Source organism: Salarias fasciatus, chromosome 5, assembly GCF_902148845.1.
Source record: "Salarias fasciatus chromosome 5, fSalaFa1.1, whole genome shotgun sequence".
In the NCBI taxonomy this organism is placed as follows: Eukaryota; Metazoa; Chordata; class Actinopteri; order Blenniiformes; family Blenniidae; genus Salarias; species Salarias fasciatus.
In genome coordinates, this window is record NC_043749.1 from 28,706,439 (window position 1) to 28,731,771 (window position 25,333).

Here is a 25,333-nt window from a genome sequence, read left to right on the forward strand (position 1 = left end):
TCTGTCATATCTTTTATGCAGGTGCAGTAGTCGGTTGTGTGGGGTGTCAATATTAAAACAGACCATCATATCTCACACCATGTATCACTCTCCTCTTTCTCCCCACTTTTTCTTTTTTTTTTGCTTCTTTCTCTTTCTGTCTCAGTACCTGTCTTTCTGTCCTCTGTCAGGTCCAGCAATATCATGCATCAGTACTAAAAATAAACTAGGATTTGGCGCTCAGAGGACGCAGACCTCCGCCATAGGTGAAATCAGTGACCATGAACAATAAGAACACCATATATAACAGGATGCACACTGTATTATGACTCGTTTTTCTGATTTGTTTTTGTTCATTAAACCAAAATGGCCACAGGTCATAAACCTGAAATACAATTGAAAAAAAATAAACCATCACAATACAATTACTTGAATGTAATCATTATTCAAGCAAAGTAAGCTTGCAACACCTATCTAAATAACAAAGACGGCTGAAATCAATAACAAACTACATTTCCCAGAATGCCTTGCGCCTACTGGGGATGCGCAGTTTGAGCCCTGCATCCACGAGTCTTCTCAAACGTAAACAAAGCCTTAGTTGCTCATAAAGTGAATATGAACTCTCATCTTTGAAGCGCAACACTTGAAAGTAGATCGACACTATGCACCACGACGCTGCCAATGTTGTAAATCAGCGAGCAATAGCAACAAACAGGTTTCGGGCCACCATTAGCAGCGCTAGCCGAATGCTAACAGCGTTGAACGCCCACAACTCCCACGTTTCTTAGCCCACTACCTGCTGCAACGCTCAAGCAACAATGAACAGTGGCCCAGCGAGGCGCACATCATATCGCACATAAATAACATTATGCATGCGGCGCGGCGCGCGCATGCCGCACAGGCCCCTTCTCGGCGGGCCTGGCCAACTATGTGAAAGACTGCCCTATCGCTCAATGATAAAGAATCCTTTAAAAAATTCCAGGATCCAGACAGTGATCCAGATCATCACCAAAATTGAATGGATTCTAAATTAGCCCAAGACCCACATTTCCACAAAGTTTCATTGCAATCCGTTCATAACTTTCTCCGGATTCTTGCTAAAAAAACAACCAACAAACCAACCAACCAATCAACAAACCGACGTGATTCCATAACCTCCTGGTGGAGGTAATAAAATAAAGTAAGAAAGAATGTTAACAAGTGGAGCTTTATACTTATAAGCACCTCTTGGAAAAGAAAATCTGTCGAGCACATAACAGCAGCCAGACCTCCATTCTGCTGCTTCCATGCTGGACAGGACAGGTGAAGAAAACAAGATGGTGGCCCGCAGTCCGTGGTTCGACTTGTATGGAGACAATTTAATTAACGGTGGTTTTAGATGAATTGGACATACTAAAACGGACACTTAACAACGCAGACATTTTAAAAAAGCTGTAGCATAAAAGTTATTCAAGAAAGAAAGATGAGAAAAACGCTGCTTACTTCTGGGAGACATCAGTACATCACGACAACCCCCTGACCAATCAGAGCGCTTTGCAGACCCCGGCATGAGAGAGGATTTAATCCATTTTTCCCATGTCAACACGAAGCCCATGAATATAATTCTGAATGACTTAATTCAGAATAAACCAATTCCACATTAAAAACACCATGTAACCACACTCACTGTTACTAGTGTGCGTACAACACGCTTGAAAATTACGGACTTTTCTGTACGTCCACACATTCTAAATTTCATTCGTTTGAGAGAATGAGGCCACTGGACACTGTGCAGCTGTCTTAGTTGACACTCCTCCACAGCGTCACATGGACCTGGGGTACAGTACATTTGAACTGGCAGACTATAGAGATAGTACTGAAATTCAAAAAAGGAAACCAGGGAGTGTGTACCAATTTTGGGGGTATTACACTTCTCAGCCTCACTGTAGAAGTCTATGCAGGGGTGCCGCAAAGGAGATTCCCACTGCCAGGGAATCTCAGACACAGGAGGAACACTGCAGACTCCATGCAGGTCCTGAAACAACAGACTCACTCTTTACCCTCATGCAGATCATTGAGGGAGCATGAGAGTTCGACAATCCCATTTACCTCCCTCATTTGGAGGAGGTAAGTCTTATTCACAGTTGATGGGGAACAGGGATGTGATCAGCCACAGATGTGAACAACCAGGTGCAGTCATGCAGTTACAAGTCAGGTCTCCATCCGAATGTCTCAAAAAATTTTTTTTAGCAGATTTAATTCATTCATGCCTCAAATTATGACCATAGGGTACATTTTAACATCAAGCGCCTCCTAGTGGCGATTGAAATAATGTCACAGACGGAGTTTTATTAAAAAATAAAATCTTTGAATTTTTTTCTGAAACAGATAAAACAATGAACCGCAATAAAGAACTATAGAATGTAGAAATCTCAGTATTTTGATTTACAAAATACTTTTCTAGAGACAAATATACACTTGATGTTCATCGTTTCCACTCGATTTATGAATATGATCTGTGGTTTTCTTGTTTCGACCTTAAAATGTGGGGTCATGGGGTCATAGTCAAAATATCGTGATAAATGGTTTGACATCACTTCCTATGTTGCATTAACCCTCTTAATATAAAGCCTCAAACTGAGCTCACTCATTTCCAGAGGCGTTCAGGAGGAGACTGAAGGTAAGAACCTCCTCTGCTGCACAGCTTCATACACCTGACCTGCTGTCATCTGACTGTTGCTTACCAATTATTAGATGTAACACTCAAACTGCAGTCTGTTGTTCTTTGATTGAATCGGTAAATTCCATTTAACCATTTTGAGGGCTGATTTATTGTAAATTGGAAAATTTAATTCTAAAATCTTATTGAAAAATGTTTCAATAATTCTCTTAATTTTCAAAACCGCAGTATAGAGATGCAATGTTAACAAATATACAGTATGTGCAATCGATTGCCTCTCATCATGGTTTAAAACAGGAAAAAATGTCATAGATTTAAAGATCTTTAGTAAAAAAAAAAGAAAAAAAAGAAAACTCAAATGTCCAAAGTTCAGCAGTTTATTGGAATTTTTGGATTGTTTAAAAAAACATATTTTACAGTGCTTTTCTGAGCACAGTGCACTTTTTTTCTTTACAAATACAGGCTTGCACTTTAATTCCCTCTCTCTCTCTCTCTCTCTCTCTCTCTCTCTCTCTCTCTCTCTCTCTCTCCCTCACACACACACACACACACACACACACACACACACACACACACACAGTTGATAAAGCTTTTTTTCAACATCTACATTAAAATGCAGTAAACTCAAAAACCTGAATTTCAGCATTTCCTGGTTCCAGCAAACCTGAGTCTTGTGAACATTTTATGATGAAACTCTGCAGAGAGCCTGATAAGGCACTGATCGTTACAATAGGATGTGTTGAAGCTGTTCAGGACTGTAACAGTCCAGGACCAGGACAGCCCCCCACTTCTTCTCTATCAGAGCTGTAAACACTGGACAGGATTACATGATGTTTTTTTTTTCCCAATTTAAAGTCAACCATTCAGAATTAAATCAATGAGAATTAAAGTATTTTCTCTCACATTTACGTAGTAATTGCAATGGAAAACCTGTTTAATCACTTATTTTTTTAATTGAAATTAAGATCTGGGGGTTGGGAGGGGTTCTGATTGGACGGGACATGTTTATATCTACAGGAAGTGAACAGTGTTTTTTCCTTATTTTATTTCTTGGTAAACATTGGTGCTACGGCTTTAAAAGGGTCTGCATTTTTATGCTTCTGTCTCTCCACTGTCAATATTTCCATTGCTTCTCAGGCTCAGTGGCTTGCTTTGAGTGGCCATCGTGGAATGTGTGTGCCATTGCAACAGACAAACAGACCATCAACAGACATGATCAAGGAATTGATCAATTCAGTTTTTAAAGGAGAATTAACCAGACACTTACTTTAAATGAGAGTTTAATTCCAAATGGTCATTTTTATTTGGAATTATGTGTTTACAAGGGTTTAATACTTTTGCAGCAAATTTTACTTTTTTTCCTAATAAAATGGAATTAAAACTGTCATTTATATATAGCCAATGAAGTCAGTTTGAAGAATGATTTGTTTTGAAATGACTGTTTCTCTTTTCAAGGATTACAGTTATCTCCATGAATTCCTCATCTCATGCCCACAATGTGTCCATCAGTCAGCGCAATCAAGACGCCTTCAATTCATCTGTGATCAGAATGGTGGTCGTTTTGACTCTTGGACTCATCATCAATTATGTAAATGGAACAATGGTTCACACCTTCAGAAAACACCAGGTCAGACTGTTTTACATGAAGTAGCTTTGTTTTAATCAGGTTGCTTCATTCAATCTTTCACCAGCTTAATAGGATTAAGTAAACACGCCTTTTAAAAGTGTTTCATCTTACAATGAAAAAATAAATACAACTATGTAAATGGTTATATGTTTTGTATTATGTTTCTGGAACACAATGTCTGGGTCTTAGGCTCCAAAAACAGGTAATTCAGTGTTTGCATGAAGTTTATAATGACAAAAAAACCTTTCACCTGCAGTTTGTTATTGCTCTTCTATTGTGAGATTAGTAGACATAATGCAACACTGAGTCCAATAACTGAACCCCAGATAACAATGTGAGTAGTAGCATAAGGGATAAAGTAGTGAAAGCTAACGTGCTCATTTTGATTGAAGTAGCTGAAACACCAGGGCCACACTGGTGTTCATAGTCCATGAAATCCTGTGAAAGGCTGCAAAAATCTGACTGTCAAACAAGTGATAGGCTTTAGTCAAGACCAAGGAAACAGCATCTGAGACAAAACTTGTAAAAAATTATTCATGAGGTTTGCATTCATCGGGAGTAACTCTAGGTTCAGTGCCTTGCTCAATAACAACAAAAGAGGTTTTTCCTCTTCTTCTTCTTCCTTTTCAGATCTTTTACTTGAATCCTCGTTACATCCTGTTCATCCACCTGGTGATAAATGACATAATCCAGCTCACTACATCAATCACCCTGTTGGTGTTGGCTAACATCTTCTACAGGATCAACGTGTCCCTCTGCTGCCTCATCCTCATGTTTGCCATCTTCACCACCTTCAACACGCCGCTGAATCTGGCTGTAATGGCCGTGGAGTGCTACATCGCTGTTTGTTTCCCACTGCGGCACACAGAGTTCTGCACCATTAAAAGAACCTACATCATCATTGGGTGGATTTGGGCCATGAGCGTCATCTCAGCTCTGATAGACGTCTTTATTGTTGCGGCCACTGAGCCTGGACGGTTATTCAACAATGTCATATACTGTGCAAAGAGTAACCTCTTCCGACACCCAGTGAGTTTAAAAAAGAGGGAAGTTTCTTACATTCTGTGCATGATTGCTGTGTGGCTCACCATTTTCTACACATACTCGAAAATCTTTGTTGCTGCAAGAGCTGCTAAAACAACTAAAACTTCAAGTGGAGATGCCAAAAAGGCAAGAAACACCATCGTGCTTCACAGTTTCCAGCTTCTTCTTTGCATGCTCACCTACGTATCCCATATGATAATCAAAGCTATGGTGACTTTGTTTCCTAAAAATCCTAGAGAAATAGCCACCGTTTGCTACATCTTCGTCCACGTCTTTCCAAGGCTCATCAGTCCGATTGTGTATGGGCTGCGAGACAAAACATTCAAACAATATTTTAAAAAGTATGTAGTTTGTTGAGAGAAACAAGCCAGATAGCAGAGACTGCACTGGGAATCCACCCTGAAGACCAACAAGGTAGTTAAAAGAACAGTAAATGTGCTTTTGCACCAGTAACTCCTCAAACCGCCTCGCCTCGGCTTTTCCATTATGAGTTAGTGCCTGATAGATACTTTCTGACTCCTGGTTCACACAGGACGCCGAGGCAGCTTCCGCACGCGCAGGCGCTTGGCTGTTCACACAGGAAGCCATTTCTGCTGCGCTGTGCGCGCCAGTCAGACATCGACTGAGCCCGGCAGTGATTGGTTGTTTCCGCCTTCTTTCAGTTTTCCACAGTTACGAGCACTTTAAACATGGCTCAATATTTAAATTAAATATTTGCAACATGTGCACGTATCCCAATAATATTTTAAATTAGGGTCAAATCTGAATGAATTGTGGAGTCCGTTTACTCCATTGTTTGTGTCGCCTTCTCAAGGCTGTTGTCTCTATCGTAATAAAGTGTATAAACAGACTAATTTCTTTGGGTTTGTGAGCTACTATTCGTTTTTTAAACTCTAAAAGTTTTGTTTTGTCATTATTTTTCCCAGTGCGTGCTAATTTGGAGAGAAGGAGAGCCCTTGCCTCTCCCACCCCCCTCCTGTGTCTCATTTACGTCACGTGAATCTCTGCCTCCCTCTCTCTCTCTTGCTCTCTCTCTCTCACCCTCTCTCCCTGTGTGTGTGTGTGTTTATCTGAAAAGGAAAACTGAAAAGCAACCTAATTTATGTTATTTTACTTTATTTTAATTTGAAAATTGACCGGATTCTCTTGTAATTTCCGTTCACGACTTCCTGTCTGGTGTGATCTGCTCTGTCCAGCTTTACAACTGGCACTCCATGGCGCGCGCGGCTCACGGAGAAAATAGAGGGGAGCGGCGCGAGCTGCCCCACGCCTCCTGTATGAACCGTCAGTTAGGTTAACAGGGGCCCCGATCTGAAACTTGGTGTGCGGTTCTTCCGCTTCCGCGTGCGGCGCCTCCCGTGTAAACCAGACGTTACTGTCTGTTCGGCTGCGGGCGATCCATAAACGTGCCGTCGGCAGACGGACGGCCACTGATTGGCCATGGCGCAACATCACTAGGAGAGTCGCCCATCAGCGGCAACCCCGCCATTTTTAACACGTCGTCACGATCAGAGGTTTATGCGCAGAAATCAAGGATGTGGAGCAACATTTCTTCTGAGCCTGAATGACCCACGAAGCGTCGCAGAACAAATGACGTCACTGCAGTTTCAGGTCACCTCGATATGACGACTCCACCCTGCTGCGGTTGGACTCTATTGTAATGAAAAACAACTGAGGCTGAGCCAAGGCTGAGCCAAGCCGAACCAAGTCGAGCTGAGAATTGCTGGAACCGAGTGAAATTAGTGCCCACAACGGAAGATATCAAAGAATAAAGCCACACTCACTGCTTGGCTTAATTTAAACTGTTTACATCGACTCTGAGACTCATTTTACTCTTTACTCATTAGAGTGGAATGGAATTGCAAAGATTTGCAAAATAATAAATCAGATAAATTGCTTTGAATACTGTGACATTACTGTATGTTACCAGTTAGCTTTCAAGACAATCACAGAGAAGACCAAACACCAACAGCATCGTTCAGAGGACGCAAATATGTCAAGTCTCTTCGGCCTAATGCACCAACAATGGACAAACGTCATCAGTAGGGTGACTCAGATGTAACATGGCTGAGGCACTGACTCAAACACACAACCTATCAATGCAGGAAAATCTATTTCAACTGGACAAGCAAGGCCATCAACAGAGCATTGAAATGGGGCAATGTAAGGTATGCATTTGCAGAATTCCCCAAACTGGAAGTTGATCCCCAGAGCCTGACATGTTTCCACTACATTGACAATAGATAGAGTCCCTTTATTTCGACGCTGCTGTTGCTCTTGCTGTCTAAGGTTATGTTCACACTGCAGGTCTTGATGCTCAATTCTGATTTCTTGCTGAGATCTGTTTTTTTTTTTTTTTTTTTTTTTTTTTTTTACATGATCATTCAAACTACATTTTAAATGCGATCTCTATCAGATGCATGTGCTGAAAAAGAGTGAGTAGCAGCTGGAGGTAAATTTCTATTGTGGGCAGCTTCATGATTCTTTAATTCCAGTGTGTTTAAAAACTAGAGCGCAGTGGATGACCTTATATTTACCTGAAGCTGCAGTCAATCAAATGGCACTGGTTGGTTTAATTTCATGTTGTTTATTCATAGTCAAGCCTCCTGAAGCATGAAGGACCAAGACCAGTTAGTGTCAGAGATGAAATTCAAAAATACATCAGGAAGACGACCCCGAAGGCTGAGCTATGAATGAGGAGCAGGTAACAGAGAGAGAGAAGGCCCTACCTGGAATGTACCACCACCAGGTGGAGGAAGTGACTGATACCAAGAAGACCTACCAGCGGTGAGACAATGCTGGTCTGACAGGTGACACAGAGGCACGAATCATGGCAGCACAAGGACAAGCACTGAGCTCAAGGGCCATAGAGACCACAGTGTACTTTCGTCGAGCAGAGCCAATGTGGACGCTGTGCAAGGAGATGGTCCAAGGAAAAAGGTATCCAATACTACAACAAAGAGAAGACAAGACACCCCCCAAAACAGCGTTGATGTGGCGTAATGATCCCTTGAAAGACGTGAATGGGGAGTAATGAAAGCAGGATCAGCATACAAAGAGAGACACATAGTGCATAGAGGGATATCTGTATCCAACGTGAACTGGATTTGAAGAAGCAGGTGTGACAGATGTGGGGATTAAAGCTGACATGGTTCCTGCGGTAGTAGAAGCACCCGGGACAGTGAATGCACTAGAAGTCTAATGTTTTTTTGGGGTTTTTTTTTTTCCTATTTGGGATTTCTCCACAAGTTTCCCTGAGATCTGTGTGCTATGACGACCACTGATCATCATTGAAAACAACTAAATAAACTAAATAATATGTTTGTAAATGGTCACATAGCTGAATTTCAAAACACAGGAATCAAACTCCATGAAGGGAAGGAGTGTCTTTAAAATTCAGTTGAGTGAAACTGTCCACTCTCCTCGCCTGATGGACATGGCTTAGGTTTAAGAAACCTCCACTCCTCTGGCTTTGTTTCCAGCATCACTCATAGTTTGTTGTCCTCAGGTGTCTTGGTTGGCCCACAGTGATGTAACAGGTGTTTTGTTGTTGTTGTTGTAAGGAATGGGCAGGCGAAACGTTAGACTACACCAAAGCCGTAGTATTCTGTCTGTCTACTTGACTGGATGACGTCGACCTTCAAAAGAGGCGACGACGCTCTGCAGGATGTCACAGTGATGTTATCTCTACAGCTGGACTCAGACTTCAGGCTGCTTCTCTCAAAGACGTCAGTCTTAATTCACATTAATCCCAGACCGAAGAGCTACACTGAAGGTGAGTAACTGTGTTTCGTAGGAATATTTTTATGTGTACTGATTGATGAGGCTCAGTTATAGGACTGAGGTATGACACAATTGTATTGTTTTTCTTTTTCCTTTTGTGTTGTTTAAAGGATGAAAACAAGAAACATATTTATGTCTCATTTGTATTTGGTTACAAATGAATTACATATACATCTCTATTTGTTATTAATATCTTATATCTTGAAAATGTCTCTAAATTTAAAAGGAAAGTCTTCCTCAAGACATGTAGTTTCAGAAGCTGAATGCTGGTTTCCTACAATACAATATGATATTTGAAAACAAAAAGTCAAAATCTAGGTGTAAATCTGTGTGAATGAGCCGAAGCCTCTGAGGAGCCCTGTGCAAAAGGAACACTATATAAAAATGCTGCAGTCATGCTGTGTGTAGTTGTGTGTTCACGCCATACTCTTTTGATTAACCTGTTGTATCCAAAGCACTTGGGTGGCAGACACCTACTCAAGAGAAATAATTAGCAGATATTAAAAATAAAAATTTCTCTCAATGTTGTTTTTTTTTTTCCTAACTGAATGTACATGCTCTGGGGCCCTCTGGAGGTCATGAGTGCCCAGTCACTTTCACAGGCTTCACATGTTTAGGGCACTAAGCTTAATCACACTGTTTGGATGCACTGGACATATTGTGACTTCCATGATGTGCACTGGGCAAAAATAATGACAAGTGATGTGAAAACAGAAAAAGAAAAGACGTTTCATGCTCATGTGACAAATGTAAAGCAGAAGCATGCTCTCCTTTTCATGGATCTCAGAAATTGTGGAAATCCTGCATAAACTGTTTTTGTTTCAGTGTTCAGCGTGAGCAAAAATAGTTGACTTAATTAACTTATGCAGGGTTTTTTTCTGATGCACTTCTGATATAGTTTGAATGATCTATTGAATATTTGCTTTGTTGAATTTTTAGTCATTGAAAAGCTTGAATACATTTGTGGATAACTATTGTATTGAATAAATATGAACAGATTATTCATTGTATTTGCAGAAACAAGAGGAGAGGATAAAAAGTACATTGAAATTTTCAACCTTCTAAACAGAAAATTTCAATCTATGTTTTCTGTAACAAAGGAGAATCCTCCATGACTTCCTCGTCTAATGCCAGCAACGCGACGGCTGTTTTTCACTATCGGGACACTGCGAGTTCAGCTGTGACTAAAAATGTGATCCTTCTGGCTCTCGGTGTCGTCATCAACTACATCAACAGCACGCTGATACACACCTTCAGGAAACACCAGGTCAGCAATCAGTCATTCCCTGTGTGGTTCACAGTGATGTTAAATACAATTTAACAGTGTTGAAACATGTGAGATTTATGATTAAACTTAAGGATGTTTTTTAAGAGCAGGACAGCATGAAAGATTGTCAGATAAATCAGCAATCAAGAGAGAGTTTAAAAATAAATTTGATTTAACAAAAATTCATTGAATTCATAATACATCTAATTATGTAACACTGACAGAAAAATACAAACTATGATGAATATTAAACAATACCCACATCATCTTCCTTAGACTGAGCTTTGTTTTGGCTTGGATTGTTTAATTCTTGTAGATATTTGGGTTTTGGAGGAACCAATAAATATAAAAATAACTTTATATTATGTTTAAATGTGAATTTATTTTGTAAAAAAAACCCAACAATAATCATACTAATTGTAATAATAGTGGAATAGTAGAAGTGGAGTGTTCTTGAGGACGTTAACATTTGGGAAGTACAGCTACACTATAACGACGAGGGGGAGGGGAGGTGGAGGCACACATCAAGTGGAGAGTGGGAAACAGAAAATAAAATTCTAGTCCCACATCTAACAGTGACACCGAAATGTCAGGGGTGGTTTATTTTAGCACCACTTACTAAACATATTCGGCAGAGTGTTTATCAGTTGCATAGAACTAATATTATCGTCAATATCTTGCATATGACCGCTGATGTGAATTTTGTTCAGCGAGATGAGTGTGGTTCCTCCAGGATTTCCTTGGGAAACTGGTCTTTGACACGGAAGTTTGAACGTCTCAACTCCTTGTCGTGGTTCTTTACAAGATCCTCTTGCTTGAAGTGTTTAAGCTTCACCACGATGGGCCTCGACCTCCAGTTCTCCTGGAGTCTTCCTCCCAGTGAAATGTAGTCTCCTTCACAATGTCTGCAGGATCCTCTGAGATGATGAAGCAACGGTCTTGTCTCTCTTACTCATGACGAGTCCTCGTCATCCTGCATATATTTTGGCTGGTGTGAAGAAACTATATAGTTGTACAGTGACCCAGTGAAGCCCTGTTAAATCATTCATTGTTTTTTGATCCAGCATTCTGGGGAATTATCAACACTCCTGCTGGTTAGAGTATTGAAATTGATGCCCTTTGTTGATGGTAAAATCTGGTGCACTGCTGTCTTCTCTTCTCTTCCAGATCTTTTACTTGACTCCTCGGTACATCTTGTTCATTCACCTGGTGATAAACGACATGATACAGCTCACAACAACCATCAGCCTCTTCTTCTCCAGTTACATCTTCTACAGCATCAACGTTTCTGTCTGTTGCCTCATCATTACTTTAGCTCTCTTCACCACTTCAAACACACCGTTAAATCTTGCCGTCATGGCCGTGGAATGCTTCATCGCCATTTGCTTCCCGTTGCGACACAATGAGTTATGCACCATCAAACGAACGTACATCCTGATCGGATGTATTTGGGCTCTCAGTTCAATCTCAATTGGAATGGACATCTTCATTGCTGTGGCAACTGAGCCTTTAAGTTGGTTTTATTCCAAATTATTGTGCGAAAGGAACGTTGTCTTCCGACATCCACTAAGTACTAAAAGTTATGAAATTTCCTCAATAATTTACCTGACTGGGGTTTGGATCACCATTTTCTACACTTATCTTCACATTATTTTTGCCGCTAAAGCCGCCAAAGCACAAAAATCCCACAGTGATACAAATAAAGCCAGGAATACGATCCTGCTTCACAGCTTCCAGCTATCGCTGTGCATGCTAACTTACTTACACAATCACATCACACACACTTTGTTGTCTTGGTTCCCTAAATATTATGTCCATGTCATGTTTGTTTGCTTCATCTTCATCCAGATCCTCCCCAGGCTCATCAGTCCTATTGTGTACGGGCTGCGAGACAAAACCTTTAAACAGTATCTGAAAAAGTATTTACTGTGTACCGTTAGAGGAGGACAGTCGATGGACTTCTGAGCCACAGACACCGATGGTGGAGTCATGGTTAAGCATATTTTCCAAACTGCATGTGTTTTCATTGGCTTCTTCCTGCAACACCACTGGAAAAGTATCAATTCACAGCAAATTAATGGAAAAGATTTCATGATTTGAGGTGAAAAGTTGTTGACTTTGTTGGTTTCATTCTGGTCTTTGTGTTATTTCTACATGTTCTCCCTGTGTCTGTGTGAGATTTCTCTGCCAGTCCATATTTCCTGAAGAAGCAGCTAAGAGAAGTGAATAAAGTCGGTGTAGATTTACAGATTATGGCTTGTTTGATGGATGTGTGTTTTGCCTGACATTTACTGTTCTTACAATAAAGGGAATGGCATACAACCAGTATTTCCTTTTTTAAGCGTGATGTTTGTCATTGTCTTTTCAGTGGCTTTAGTTTGATCAATTTAATGTTGAAGCATGCTGTGAATTTGGTTTATTCAATGTGTGCCATATATTGTGGTGTATTACTGCTATTTGTCTGGATGAAACATTTCAGCAACGAAATGCCAACATTTAGACAAGCAGTATTGCTCAATAAAGAAAGTTGTCCGGGCACTCTGACCTGTGGACTGGTCACCTGTCTAGTTGCACCCTGTCCCCATCCACATCCGCAGTTAGCGGGGATTTGTTGCAGCTCCCTGTTAAGACTATTTTAAAAGTATTTACTGTGTACAATTACAGGAAAAAAGTCAAAGGACTTCACTCATGTGTGAGTCAAGTTTTTCATATCATGCTGCTCTTGAAGGGATCAGCACACCGTACACACCTTACACACACACCAATGATGATGGTGACCATACAAGATCCGACTGGGAAAAACTTTGATTCATTTCTTGCCAGCAAATTTTTTGTACATTATCAGGAAGAAATTACAAAGCAAGTTATGTTTGTCCTGTGATGGACTGGAGATCTGTCCAGGTGTACCCTGCCCTCTACTTCATCTCTCCTGACCGCCAGAAGGCAGTGTTGAAAGCACTAAATGTTCCCCTTTGTGCAGTTCGAGTATGTATACCAATGTCGCTTGCGACCCCTGGGTGACCCTAGAAAGGAATTAAAGGAGCTATATCTTGCAAAATCCACTTTTTTAAGGTTTTAAGCATGCCACAAAGTTGATTTCCCTTTAAAATCACCCCCAAAATGTTATTTGCCTTCATCCACGCATGTCTGAGTAATCTTTTTCAGTCTGCTGCTCTTTACAGCAGCCCCTCCCTTCGGGTAGAAAACAGCTCGTTTGAAACTCTTCAAACCTAAGTACATCACAAAAGTTGAACTCCTCCCCACCACTGTTCTCCCACCCCACCCCTGCGCAGACAATACGCCCACTCTCCTCTGACCAGCACGCAGCTGATTTGCATTTACCACTGAGGAGACACCCCCCCCCCCGCCCCCCGCAGGCCCTCGGCAATCAGCGTTGCCGCTTTTTGTAACTCCGATTACGGAGATAAATTTTAACCATCGTCTGAAAGCAACAATCAAGCAAGAGCAAGAGTCTGAAGGGTCTGCGCCTGGTGAGTTTCTAACAGGAAAAGACGTTTTTGCATGTCGTTGCGTGTAGAGATGCTAAAGCTAAAGCTAACCCTCAGAGACGCTAACGCATGATGTATTTGTTTTGAAGCTCCGACTGGTTGAAGTACGCTGTCAGTCAAAGTCCACAGGGGGAGAGGTGAGATTTTCAGTGAAACAGAGCATTTTCTCTTCCGGGTTTCAGAATTAGCCCCCGAAAATCTTTTATTTAACACAAAATGACTTTCCTTAGCACCAAAAATAAACTATTACCATGTTAATGCCAATAATAGGGTTTGGACTAGCTAAAAAATCATGATACAGCCCCTTTAAGGTCTTATGTCACCCCAGGTCCGGCTTCTCTCATTCTTCTCAAGTGCAATTCACATACAGCTTGAAGATTACAGTACGAGCCTATATGGCATCGTTGCTGGAAGCCTTCAGACCATGTTGGTCAGAGCAGCGAATTCAATGGAAGCTACTCTGTTTTCACCTTCACCAGGCAGATTAATGCCAGTGTTGCGTCTCCTTCAGGTGAGAGATTCATCCATAACCTCCTCGCAAGTGGTAAGGGTGATGAATCTATTATTATCCTTGTTGAGTGACAAGGGACAGCGGCCTTGCTCTCCCCAGCCTTGTTGACATGACAGCCACGGCTGCTAGTGATGCCAGTGTTAGCTTCGCCACATGCGTCCCTCGCCCGACTTGAGAAATAGAAGTAATGATTCTGGACTGGGTGATAACGCTGAGTGTGCAGCTGTTTGTGAAGTGGCATATGGGCTTCCCCAAATATTCGGCCCCTGTCGTCGCGATTAGCTGCACGGTGGGTTAGCTTGCTGCTGCAGTGTTTCTTTCCATTAATTGATTATCGTCGCTTTGTTAGCTTCTGGCTTATTGATGCCAATCCTGTCTGGTGAGTGACACTGTCAGTGTCAGCTTGGAGCCCCATGGCCGGGGAATGCCACACTCTGCCGTTCCCCTGGATCATTGGTCCCGGCTGCCACGACCACTGTTGGTCACAGGTGAGGCCACATTCCTCCCCGTGGCTCCTTGGCACTGACCCTGTCTATTAAGTGACACTGTTAGCTCCAGCTGAGTCCATGACCAGTGAAGGAGGCGGCCGTTCCCTTTTCTGGACATAGATTCAGCCAAGTTTTACTGGCGCTTACCATTCAGGCGACCTTGAGCTGTGAGTCCTGTGAGCACCCCTCTCAGGCCCCCAGGGGCTGGAGAAGCAGAGACTAACGTCCCTGTACCTGCCATTATTACTCTCCTGAAGGAGGGGGTTGGATGGATTCTCCTTGGATGCCAAGTGGCATGGTCGCCGGAACTCAGGGTGCTGCAGCAGTGCCTCCTGGCCCTGGCCCGTGGAAGGACAGGACTTCTTGTTGTGGGCTTTCCATCGGGTGTGGCCCCGGCCCGCCAAGAGACTGTCACCATTAATGCCAGTCTCTTGAGATGGGGCGAGGTGAGGTGGGCTGTTGACACAGGGCAGTTCGGGGACAGTGGTCTGTGTGGTTTAGCGTAGATCACATTGGCGTGCTGGAGCTGCGAGTAGTACAACTGGCCCTTAAATGCTTCTCAGCCATATCTGAGAGGAAGGCACATGCTTGTACAGCCAAACTACACCTCACCCATCTTCCACATTATCCACCAGGGTGGCACCAGGTCCGTCTGGTGGTTGCAGGCCTCCCAGTGTTATCTCAGGTGGGTTGAAATTTAGATTGGAGTGATGTGCTCCCTCTTACAAACTCCAGTTAGTAGCCGCGCTGCAGCATTTTGGACGAACTGGAGATGTGCGAGGGACGACTGGCTGACTCCAACATAAAGTGCATTACAGTTATCCAGTCGAGATGTAATAAAGGCATGGATTAGTGTTTCAGAGTGCTGATGTGCAAGAATGGATTTGACTTTGGCCAATTTCCTGAGGTGGAAGAAGCTGGATTTAACCACTGCGCTTATCTACCCTGAGGGTGTATGCGGCATCAATATTAGATGGACTACGATGGCACAGTTGGGAGCCACAACCTGGCATTGGTTTTCTCCGGACGGATCTGAGACTTCACCCCCCGAGAGCCCCATGGGCCCCAGCATGGGACCTGCACTTAGTGATGGATGGCTTGTATCAGCCTCCCCATGAGCCCTTGGCCACAGTGGAGCTACAGTGGGTGCCATTCAAGACTACATTTTTACGGGCCATTACCTTGATGAAATATGTGAGTGTCACGCCGTGTGCCCCTCCAGCCATGTGGGGGCACTCTGGGCCGGTTTTGGTTTTGTTTTCCCTATTTTTGCATGCCCTGTCTCATCTGCTTGTCTGTTCCTCATGTTCTCCTGCCTGGTCTCCTACCTCGTTAGTGCCCTAATGTGCCTCGCCTATGTCTACCTTATTTAAAGCCTGCTTCCCTCACTTGTCCTTGTTGGTGCATTGTGTGTTGTCTGTGTGTCCCTGCCTACCTGCCTGTACCTCAGCTCAGCTTGCCCTGCATCCCTGAGTCCTGGAAATAAACAAGCTGAACCCTGCCTGACTGCCTGCGTGTGGGTCCTTCCACCTCACACCCATGACAGTGAGTGAGGTACACACTTTGTCTATCACCCCATTAAGCCTGAAGTGGCACCCGGATGTTAGGGGTGCCACTGTAAGACCGAACTTTGTCCTGTCCCATAGATACTGTCGGGTCTATAATCTACTATAGTCTATACCAGGGGTCTCAAACTCCAGTCCTCGAGGGCCGCAAACCTGCATGTTTTCCATGTCTCCCTGCTTCAACACACCTGAATCTCATGAAGGTTCGTCACAGCAATCAGCTGTGTTGAAGCAGGGAGACATGGAAAACATGCAGGTTTGCAGCCCTCGAGGACTGGAGTTCGAGACCCCTGGTCTATACTATAGACTTGAGGCTCGCACTATATGGCTTTCCATTGAGCATCCCTTGAGACAGTGTGAAACTACTGTGCCCCGTAAGAGTCCTGGGATGCTATATTGGTGCTATCACAGGCATTCATATCGCAGAATGGCCTTGGTCTGTTGTGGAGTGCCCTGATGGAAGCTCTGCTCTCTCTCTCCAAGCAGTGCTTGTCCTACTGGATATCTTTCACCATTCTTATCACATGGTGAATCACCTTGTACCACTGGGTGTGTGCCGCAACTTCACCAGAGCAGTGTCTACACCTTTCGGAGTACCCCTGGATGACACCGTTGAGTTCTCTTGCTTGTTTTTGACTTTTTTGCTTCCTGTTTACTGTGCATGTCATCACGTCACTTAATGAACAATCCCCCATTTAATCTCTGCTGTTAGGCAGTGTTTATATGAGACACTGATCGGATTATTAATCGGAGTAGACTACCTTGTACAATCAAATCCGAAATATAATCCATTCCCAGTGAAGCAGATCCACTCAGGTGTTTATACACATTTATAATCTACTTGACCTTACATTCTGATTATACAGAAGATTTTTGGGCCAATGTAAACGTGGCCAATTTAAGGTCACCAAATAACCTCTCGTGCATGTTTTTGGTCTGTGGGAGGAAATCAAGTACCTGGAGGGTAATCCAGATGAAACCCACTCACACACTGGGAAAACATGATAGCTTAACAGAGAAAGCCCTTGTAAGGATTTGAACCCAGGATATTTGGCTGTGAGTTGAGAGCAATAACCACTTCAACCAACGAGCAACACTGAAGCAAGAAAGGAGCACAAACTAGGACAAGTTCTGGAATGATTACCAGCTGAAAACATTAGGGGGGAATCACAGAGGGGTGTGTGAGAGCAGCTGAAATCAGTTACAGCCCAGCATGAATCATAAACACACACATTTAATTGTGTGAAGAAGTTGTAGCTTTATATAATCAGAGCTGACTTTAAACATAGCACACTGCAGGAATCAAACTCGTTGGTGAGAAGGGCTCATTTTAATATTAGGGTGCTACACAGGGTGAGTGAAAGTCAATTCAATCGGTTTGCTTTCCTCGGATGTCTTGGTTGGCCCACAGAGATTTAACAGGTGTTTTCCGGGAGTGGGCAGGTCAACACTGCACTACACAAAATGTTCTGCCTTTCTATTTGACTGGATGACGTCGACCTTCAAAAGAGGTGACCATGGTCTGCAGGATGTCACAGTGATGTTTCTACAGCAGGACTCAGACTTCAGGCTGCTTCTCTCAAAGACGTCAGTCTGAATTCACATTAATCCCAGACTGAAGAGCTACACTGAAGGTGAGTAACTGTGTTTCATAGGAACATTTTCAAATGTATGGATGTTTATTTACAACCACTTTTTTTAAAAAAAATATTTGACCCAAGAAAAGCAGATCATTCAAACCAATTCAATTCATATATCGATGTAAAATGTCATACTTGAAACTCAAATTCTTTTTTTCTCCTTTCATGATGTTTCAAGGATTTGTATTTCATTACATATGGTCATTATTTAATGTCTTATCTTGAAAATGTCTGTAAATTTGAAACAGTAGTCTCCATCATGACATGATAACCATGTCAAGATTAAGTCCTTTCATTCACATCTCAGTGCTGAATGCTGGTGTACTGCAATACAATGTGACATTTGCACAAACAAAATGTATAAATAAGTCTAAATCTACGAGTGAGTCTAACAGAAAGTCTAAATAAGCATAAGTAAGACTTTTTTGGTGCACTGGATGAGTGTGAAAATACACACATTGCAACTTCCACTGTGTGCACAGAGCAAATAGGATGAAAAATGACTTGAAAAGAGAAAAAGGAAAAAGTGTTTGTGTTTCTCGTGACAAGTGTGAAGCAATGTGTTTTCATTTTCAATTTAGTCCGTAGCAATCCTGAATAAACTGTTTTTATTTCAATGTCCAAAGGTAGTTTAATTTAATTAGAATAGTTATTCTGTTTATACAATAAGAGTTTTTTTGTCAGAAAAAAATAAAGAACTGGATCCACCTCTGATCCAGCATAAATGTATTTATTTAATACTACACAATTAATTCACATCTTTTTTATCTTGTTTTTTCCCCTCAAACTTAGTTTTCATTTTCATATTAGTGAATTAGAGGTTTATACAGCTGGAATTTCACTTTTCTAAAATGTGACATTTGCTTAAGAAAAATAATGTATTTTTTGTTGAAAGTTTTGAAAATACATACATTGAGCTTGAATATATCAGTGGATAATCATTTAATCTGAAAATATTTAAAAAAACGGCCGTCACTATGTTCATCGAAACAGTGTTGTGGAGAAAATAAAAATAACATGGAGACTTTGAATCTTGTAAACATAACATCTGTATCTGTTTTCTTTTCGTTTTTTTTTTTAATTCAATAGGAAACCTCCATGACTTCCTCGTCTGATGCCAACGTGTCGGCTGTTTTTCACTATCGAGACACTGCGAGTTCAGCTGTAGCCAAAAATGTGATCCTCCTGGCTATCGGTGTCATCATCAACTACATCAACGGGACGCTGGTACACACCTTCAGGAAACACCAGGTCAGCAATCAATCATTACCTGTGTGCTCCACGGTGATGTTAACAATGAAACAGATGAACTGAGGACGTACTGAAATTCTAACATGTAGGGTGTGATGAAAGCTGGAGCATGTCTCTGAAATGGAAGCAACAGAACTGGGAGTGTGTGTGTGTGTGTACTTCTATTATGTTTTTTAAATGCTGTGAAGCATTTTGTGCTGTTTTTAATCTAAAAAGTGTCTAACAAATAACGTTTGATTGACAGAGGAATGTTTTTGTTCCCAGGTCAGCATAAAAGATTATCAGATGAACCAATAAGGCCACAATTAATAGAATGTAAAAAAGAAAAAAATAATAACGAATAACGAATTTGAATTGATCAGTCGCAAAGCTATAAAATAATGCATGTAATCATGTAATACTGTCAAAATATAACACAACACCTCAAATTCTTCCTTTACTTATATAAATTATCTACAAAGAAAGGGCTGAGGGGGAACCTATTATTATTATAACTAGATAATATATTTAAACATGAAGGTTCTCCCCCCAACACTTCAGTTTCATATGTGCACCTCACTAAGATCTGTGATCATCACAGGATTTTTTTTTTTTTTTGGCATTTTATTGCATTTGGTACGTTTTTATGAGCATAATCACGACGAAACAATGCAACAAAGTGCAGATCTCTGTTTTTCTGAGTCTGAACACTTTGTTAAAGTCCCATTGTAATCCTCTTTTATAGCAATTTTAGAGCGTTCTTAGGAGTGTTTAAATTGTGTTTATAAAGTTTTTAGGCAAAATCTCCAAACCTGTGCCTTTTTCCAGGCCTCTGCATCTACAGAGCTCCAGAGCTCATTAGCGATTCGCCTCTGGGCTGTGGGCAGAGTCAGTGCTGCTCCGTGCACTGGCCAGCCTTCTCACCCGCCAGCAGGAGCTTCTCTCCATGAACCCTCCAGGCTGTGAATCTCAGAACAGAGTCGTGCCACTCCGCTCTTTACTGCGAGCTGGAGAAGCCTCTGCACTGCAAAATATTACCTGTCAAAATGAGCTTGTGGCCCGCCCGGTGGGTTTGTGATGTAACAAATCCAGTATTTTTTCATCCTGCAGGATCATTATCATTCACAGCAATTTGACTGCAGAAATAATCAGAAATGCAATCTTGAGCATAGTTTTCTCAACACATGTCCTCCAGCATCAGAAAAATGCAACATGAACATGTGGACAACATGAAAAACATGATTTTCACTGGAGTGGGTCTTCATCATATGACACCATCACTGTCCAAATAACTGCTTTTGATCATCTGAAATTCTGGATTTTAAAACACAGAATCTGACACAAACATGGCATAAAACTGAAAGTGAGCATGCCTTGTCGCAGATTTTTTTTATCATGCTGTGGGTGCAGTTGATAAGTTCTCACCCTGGTCAAAGACTGCATGTGCTGCAGTTATGTGCTGCTTGCAAGCATGAGATAAACCTCACAGCATGCTGCACTGCAGTGGGTGTGTCACTGCTATTGGAGAAGGGGAGTGTGTGTATGCTCATGTGTGAGTGTTTTTTAGAATGAGTGACACGCGGCAAAGACAGTTACATTACAATAACAAGGGACTGAGGAGGTTGGAGCGCACACTGAGAGGAGTATGGGAAACAGAAAATGAGTACATCGGAAACATCGTCACAGAAAGTACTTCTTTCTCTGTTGTCCACTGAAAATGCCAACATTAAGATGGTAAATAGAAGAGCATGTAAAAGAGGGCTGTCAATCCATCCATCCATCCAGGTCGAAGGGGCAGCAGTCCAAGCAGAGATGGCTGGACTTCCTGTCCCCAGACTCTTCCTCCAGCTCTTCCGGGAGGTTCCCGATGTGTTCCCTGTCCAGCCGACAGACATAGTCTCTCCAGGGTATCCTGGGTCTTCCCCAAGGCCTCCTCACGGTGGGGCGTGCCCGAAACACCTCCCCCGAGAGGCGTTCAGGAGGCATCCTAAACAGACGCCCGAGCACCTCAGCTAGCTCCTCTCGATGTGGAGGAGTAGCAGCTCTACTCTGAGCTCCCCCCTTTTGACTGAGCTCCTCACCCTGTATCTAAGGGAGCGCCCAGCCACCCAGTGGAGAAAGCTCATTTCAGCCGCTTGTATCCGAGATCTTCTCCTTTCGGTCTTGTCCCAAAGCTCATGACCATAGGTGAGGGTGGGGGCATAGATTGACGGGTAAATCGAGAGCTTCACCTTTTGGCTCAGCTCCTCCTTCACCACAACACACTGATATATTGACTGCATCACTGCAGCCGCTGCACCGACCCGCCTGCTAATCTCACCTCCATTCTTCCTCCACTCATCAAGAAGACCACAAGATGTTTAAACTCCTCCACTTGAGCCAGGGTCTCTCCAATGACCTGGAGAAGACAGGCCACCTTCTTCCGGCCAAGGACCATGGCCTTGGATTTGGAGGTGCTAATCCTCATCCATGTCGCTTCACGCTCAGCTGCAAACCGCCCCAGTGCATGCTGTAGGTCCAGGTTCAATGAAGCCAACAGGACAACATTGTCTGCAAAAAGCAAAGATGAAATCCTGTGGTCCTCAAACTGGACAGCCTCCAGCCCCTGGCTGCACCTGGAATTCTGTCCATAAAAATTATGAACAGTATCGGTGACAAAGGGTAGCTCTGCTGGAGTCCAACATGCACCGGGAACAGGTCCGACTGTCGGCAATGCGGACGAGACTCCGACCCCGGTCATACAGAGGGGTGGTCGAACGCCTTCTCCAAATACACAAAACACATGTGAACAGGTCGAGCGAACTCCCACGAACCCTTGAGCACCCTATGGAGGGTATAGGGCTGGTCCAGTGTTCACAACCAGAACGAAAACTGCATTGTTCCTCCTGGAGCCGAGGTTTGACTATCAGTCGAATCCTCCTCTCCAGTACCCTGGAATAGACTTTCCCAGGGAGGCTGAAGAGTGTGATCCCCCTATTGTTGCAGCACATCCTAAGGGGTACCACCACCCCGGTCTGCCAGTCCAGAGGCACCGTCCCCAACTGCCACATGATGTTGCAGAGACTCGTCAACCAAGACAGTCCCTGCGCATCCAGAGACTGAAGGTACTCGGGGCAAATTTCATCCACCCCCGGTGCCTTGCCACTGAGGAGCTTACCAGCCACCTCGGTGACTTCAGCTTGGGTGATGGACAAGTCCACCTCTGAGACCTCAGCCTCTGCTTCCTCTTTGGAAGACGTGGCGACGGGATTGAGGAGGTACTCAAAGTATTCCTTCCACTGTCCTATAACATCCTCAGTTGAGGTCAGCAGCTCCCCACCTCCACTGTAAACAGTGTTAGTGGAGACCTGCTTTCCCCTCCTGCATGGCCTCCCCAAACTCCTCCCAGATCTGAGTTTTTGCCTCCACAACTCCAACCTCTGGGGGAGCTTCTCTCAAAGAGGGCTGTATATTGTTTAAATTATGTGCACTCTGTGAAAAGAAGGGAGTGCAAACATTATGTTAAGAAGTGCATCTATGAAAATAAAGAGAGCAGCATGAATATGTGCCATCAGATCTTTGCCACTGTTTAGCAGTGAGTTAGTGAGTTGACGGTCAGCTGTTCTGGAACCTGATGACAGTAGGGAAAAAGGACTTCTTTCAATTCTACACTCCTGCATTACAAGCTTCTGTATTTCCAGTCGTGTTCTTGTCAGCGAGGTTGAGATGAAAACACTGTTTGGTGCATTGATGTTGGGGATACCAACAAAAGGAGAAATGCTGCATTGCATGTGATAAGTTAACCACCACAGTTACTGCTGTTGGCTCGGAGGAGCAATTGCCAGAAAAAAAAAGACAAAAAGAAAAGAAATGCAATTGGACCTTAAAGTCTGAGCCAGATGTCCCAGAGAGGACAGGTAGCTGGATGTGCACTCGGTTGGCTTTGATTCTTGTATCTTGCTCTGATACAGAGCGTAAATCACAGCATAAATCTATTATTTGTTTTCTCAAAAAAAAAAAAAAAAAATCAATTGGGAAGTGAACCCCAGATTCTTACTTGGCAGACAAGAATTCAGCCACTACTCTCAGTCATTATGTTAAAAGTTGATAATTAAGGATCATATCATGGCGTCACTGAATGAACCACTGAGGATACAAAGAACAATGGGTTTGACAAGGTGTTGGCTGAATCCATGGTTTGGCTAATTAGTACTGTAAAGTGTGAGGGAAGGTCTGAAAAGCAAAACAGAGCAGGTTGCAATACAAATGCTCCTTTTATAGAACACCAGAAACCCAGGAACACGGGGAATCCAAAAAAAACGGGAAACACAGCATCATGGAGAAACACAGACAAAGCAGCTACACAACAAGCTACAGCGCCGTCACTGGGTAAAGGCAATTGCACCATCAGACACTAGTGAAACACATGGGGGCAAAAATTCACGGGGAGGGGAAGCCAGCGAGCTCGAAACGAGAGACAGCATGAGAATTTCAAAAAGGGATCTGTTGGTGACAGACTCTAATGAACAATTGTCTTCTCTTCTCTTCCAGATCTTTTACTTAAATCCTCGGTACATCCTGTTCATCCACCTGGTGATAAACGACATGATCCAGCTCACCTCGTCCATCAGTCTCTTCGTCGCCAGTTACATCTTCTACAAAATCAATGCGTCCGTCTGTTGCCTCATCATTACTTTAGCTCTCTTCACCACTTCAAACACACCGTTAAATCTTGCTGTCATGGCCGTGGAATGCTTCATCGCCATTTGCTTCCCGTTGCGACACAATGAGTTATGCACTATCAAACGAACGTACATCCTGATTGGATGTATTTGGGCTCTCAGTTCAATCTCAATTTTAGCAGACATCTGTATTGCTTTGGCAACTGAGCCTCTACGTTTGTTATATTCCAAATTATTGTGCGAAAGGAACCTTGTCTTCCGACATCCACTAAGCACTAAGAGTCAGGAAATTTCCTCCATAATTTACCTGATTGGTGTTTGGATTACCATTTTCTACACTTATCTTCACATTATTTTTGCCGCTAAAGCCGCAAAAGCAAAAAAACCTGACAGTGACACAACAAAGGCCAGAAATACGATCCTGCTTCACAGCTTTCAGCTACTGCTGTGCATGCTAACCTACGTATACGATCAAATTATACGAAGTTTGCTGTATTGGTTCCCTAAATATTTTCTCCATGTCCTGTATGTTTGCTTCATCTTCATCCAGATCCTCCCCAGACTCATCAGTCCGATTGTCTATGGGCTGCGAGACAAAACCTTTAAACAGTATCTGAAAAAGTATTTGCTGTGTACCGTTAGAGGACAGTCGGCGGACTTCTGAAGGGACTTCAATCGTGTATGGCTAGAGTTTTTTTTTTTTTATATTATACTGCTTTGTAAGTCTCAGCACACACACACACGCACACACGCCCACACGCACACACACACACACACACACACACACACACACACACACACACACACACACACACACACACACACACACACACACACTCCAATGACGATTGCTGCCACTTTGAAAAACCTGGGGTTTAGTTTCTCGCCAACAACCCCCGATACATTTTCAGGAAGAGATGTGGGAACAAACCACCAACAGTGACAGGGAAAATGACCTGCTTTACCTTCTGAGCCACAGAAACTGAGGCTGGAGTCGTGGGGAAGCACATTTTTCAAACTATGTGTTTTCACAGGTTTCTTCCTACAAAACCATTGCAAAAGTATCAATTCACAGCAAGTTAATGGACGAGATTTCATGACTGAGGTGAAAAGGTGTTGGAGTTGTTGACACTGTTGGTTTCATTCTGGTCTTTGTGTAAATTCTAAATGTTCTCCCTGTGTCTGTGTGGGATTTCTCTGCCAGTGCATATGGACTCTGTGCACAACTTCACCACTTCCTGAACTTCAGGAGGTGGTTTGGTTGTGCATAGAGACCATTTCCTGGAGAAGCAGGTGAAAGAAGATGGGTCTAGATTTACAGATTATGGCTTGTTTGATGGATGTGTAGTTTGCATAAAATTCACTATTTT

The 25,333-nt window shown here is 42.8% G+C and overlaps 3 protein-coding genes across 3 annotated transcripts; all 3 read left to right on the forward strand.

Annotated features, from left to right (window-relative positions):
* Positions 1-4,109: 4,109 nt before the first annotated feature.
* Positions 4,110-5,666, forward strand: LOC115388922 (odorant receptor 131-2-like). Its single transcript, XM_030092234.1, has 2 exons — positions 4,110-4,265; positions 4,896-5,666. Exons 1-2 carry the CDS (start codon positions 4,110-4,112, stop codon positions 5,664-5,666), a joined length of 927 nt encoding a protein of 308 aa, XP_029948094.1.
* Positions 5,667-10,203: 4,537 nt separating this feature from the next.
* Positions 10,204-12,324, forward strand: LOC115388484 (odorant receptor 131-2-like). Its single transcript, XM_030091648.1, has 2 exons — positions 10,204-10,359; positions 11,527-12,324. Exons 1-2 carry the CDS (start codon positions 10,204-10,206, stop codon positions 12,322-12,324), a joined length of 954 nt encoding a protein of 317 aa, XP_029947508.1.
* A 6,846-nt stretch (positions 12,325-19,170) lies between these two features.
* Positions 19,171-24,627, forward strand: LOC115388485 (odorant receptor 131-2-like). Its single transcript, XM_030091649.1, has 2 exons — positions 19,171-19,323; positions 23,833-24,627. Exons 1-2 carry the CDS (start codon positions 19,171-19,173, stop codon positions 24,625-24,627), a joined length of 948 nt encoding a protein of 315 aa, XP_029947509.1.
* The last annotated feature ends 706 nt before the right edge of the window (positions 24,628-25,333 follow it).

Coding starts and splice junctions, on each gene's coding strand:
- LOC115388484 (XM_030091648.1), top strand. CDS start 10,204: ATGACTTCCTCGTCTAATGCCAGCAACGCGACGGCTGTTTTTCACTAT. Junction 10,360..11,526: donor ACACCTTCAGGAAACACCAG/GTCAGCAATCAG, acceptor CTTCTCTTCCAG/ATCTTTTACTTGACTCCTCG.
- LOC115388485 (XM_030091649.1), top strand. CDS start 19,171: ATGACTTCCTCGTCTGATGCCAACGTGTCGGCTGTTTTTCACTATCGA. Junction 19,324..23,832: donor ACACCTTCAGGAAACACCAG/GTCAGCAATCAA, acceptor CTTCTCTTCCAG/ATCTTTTACTTAAATCCTCG.
- LOC115388922 (XM_030092234.1), top strand. CDS start 4,110: ATGAATTCCTCATCTCATGCCCACAATGTGTCCATCAGTCAGCGCAAT. Junction 4,266..4,895: donor ACACCTTCAGAAAACACCAG/GTCAGACTGTTT, acceptor CTTCCTTTTCAG/ATCTTTTACTTGAATCCTCG.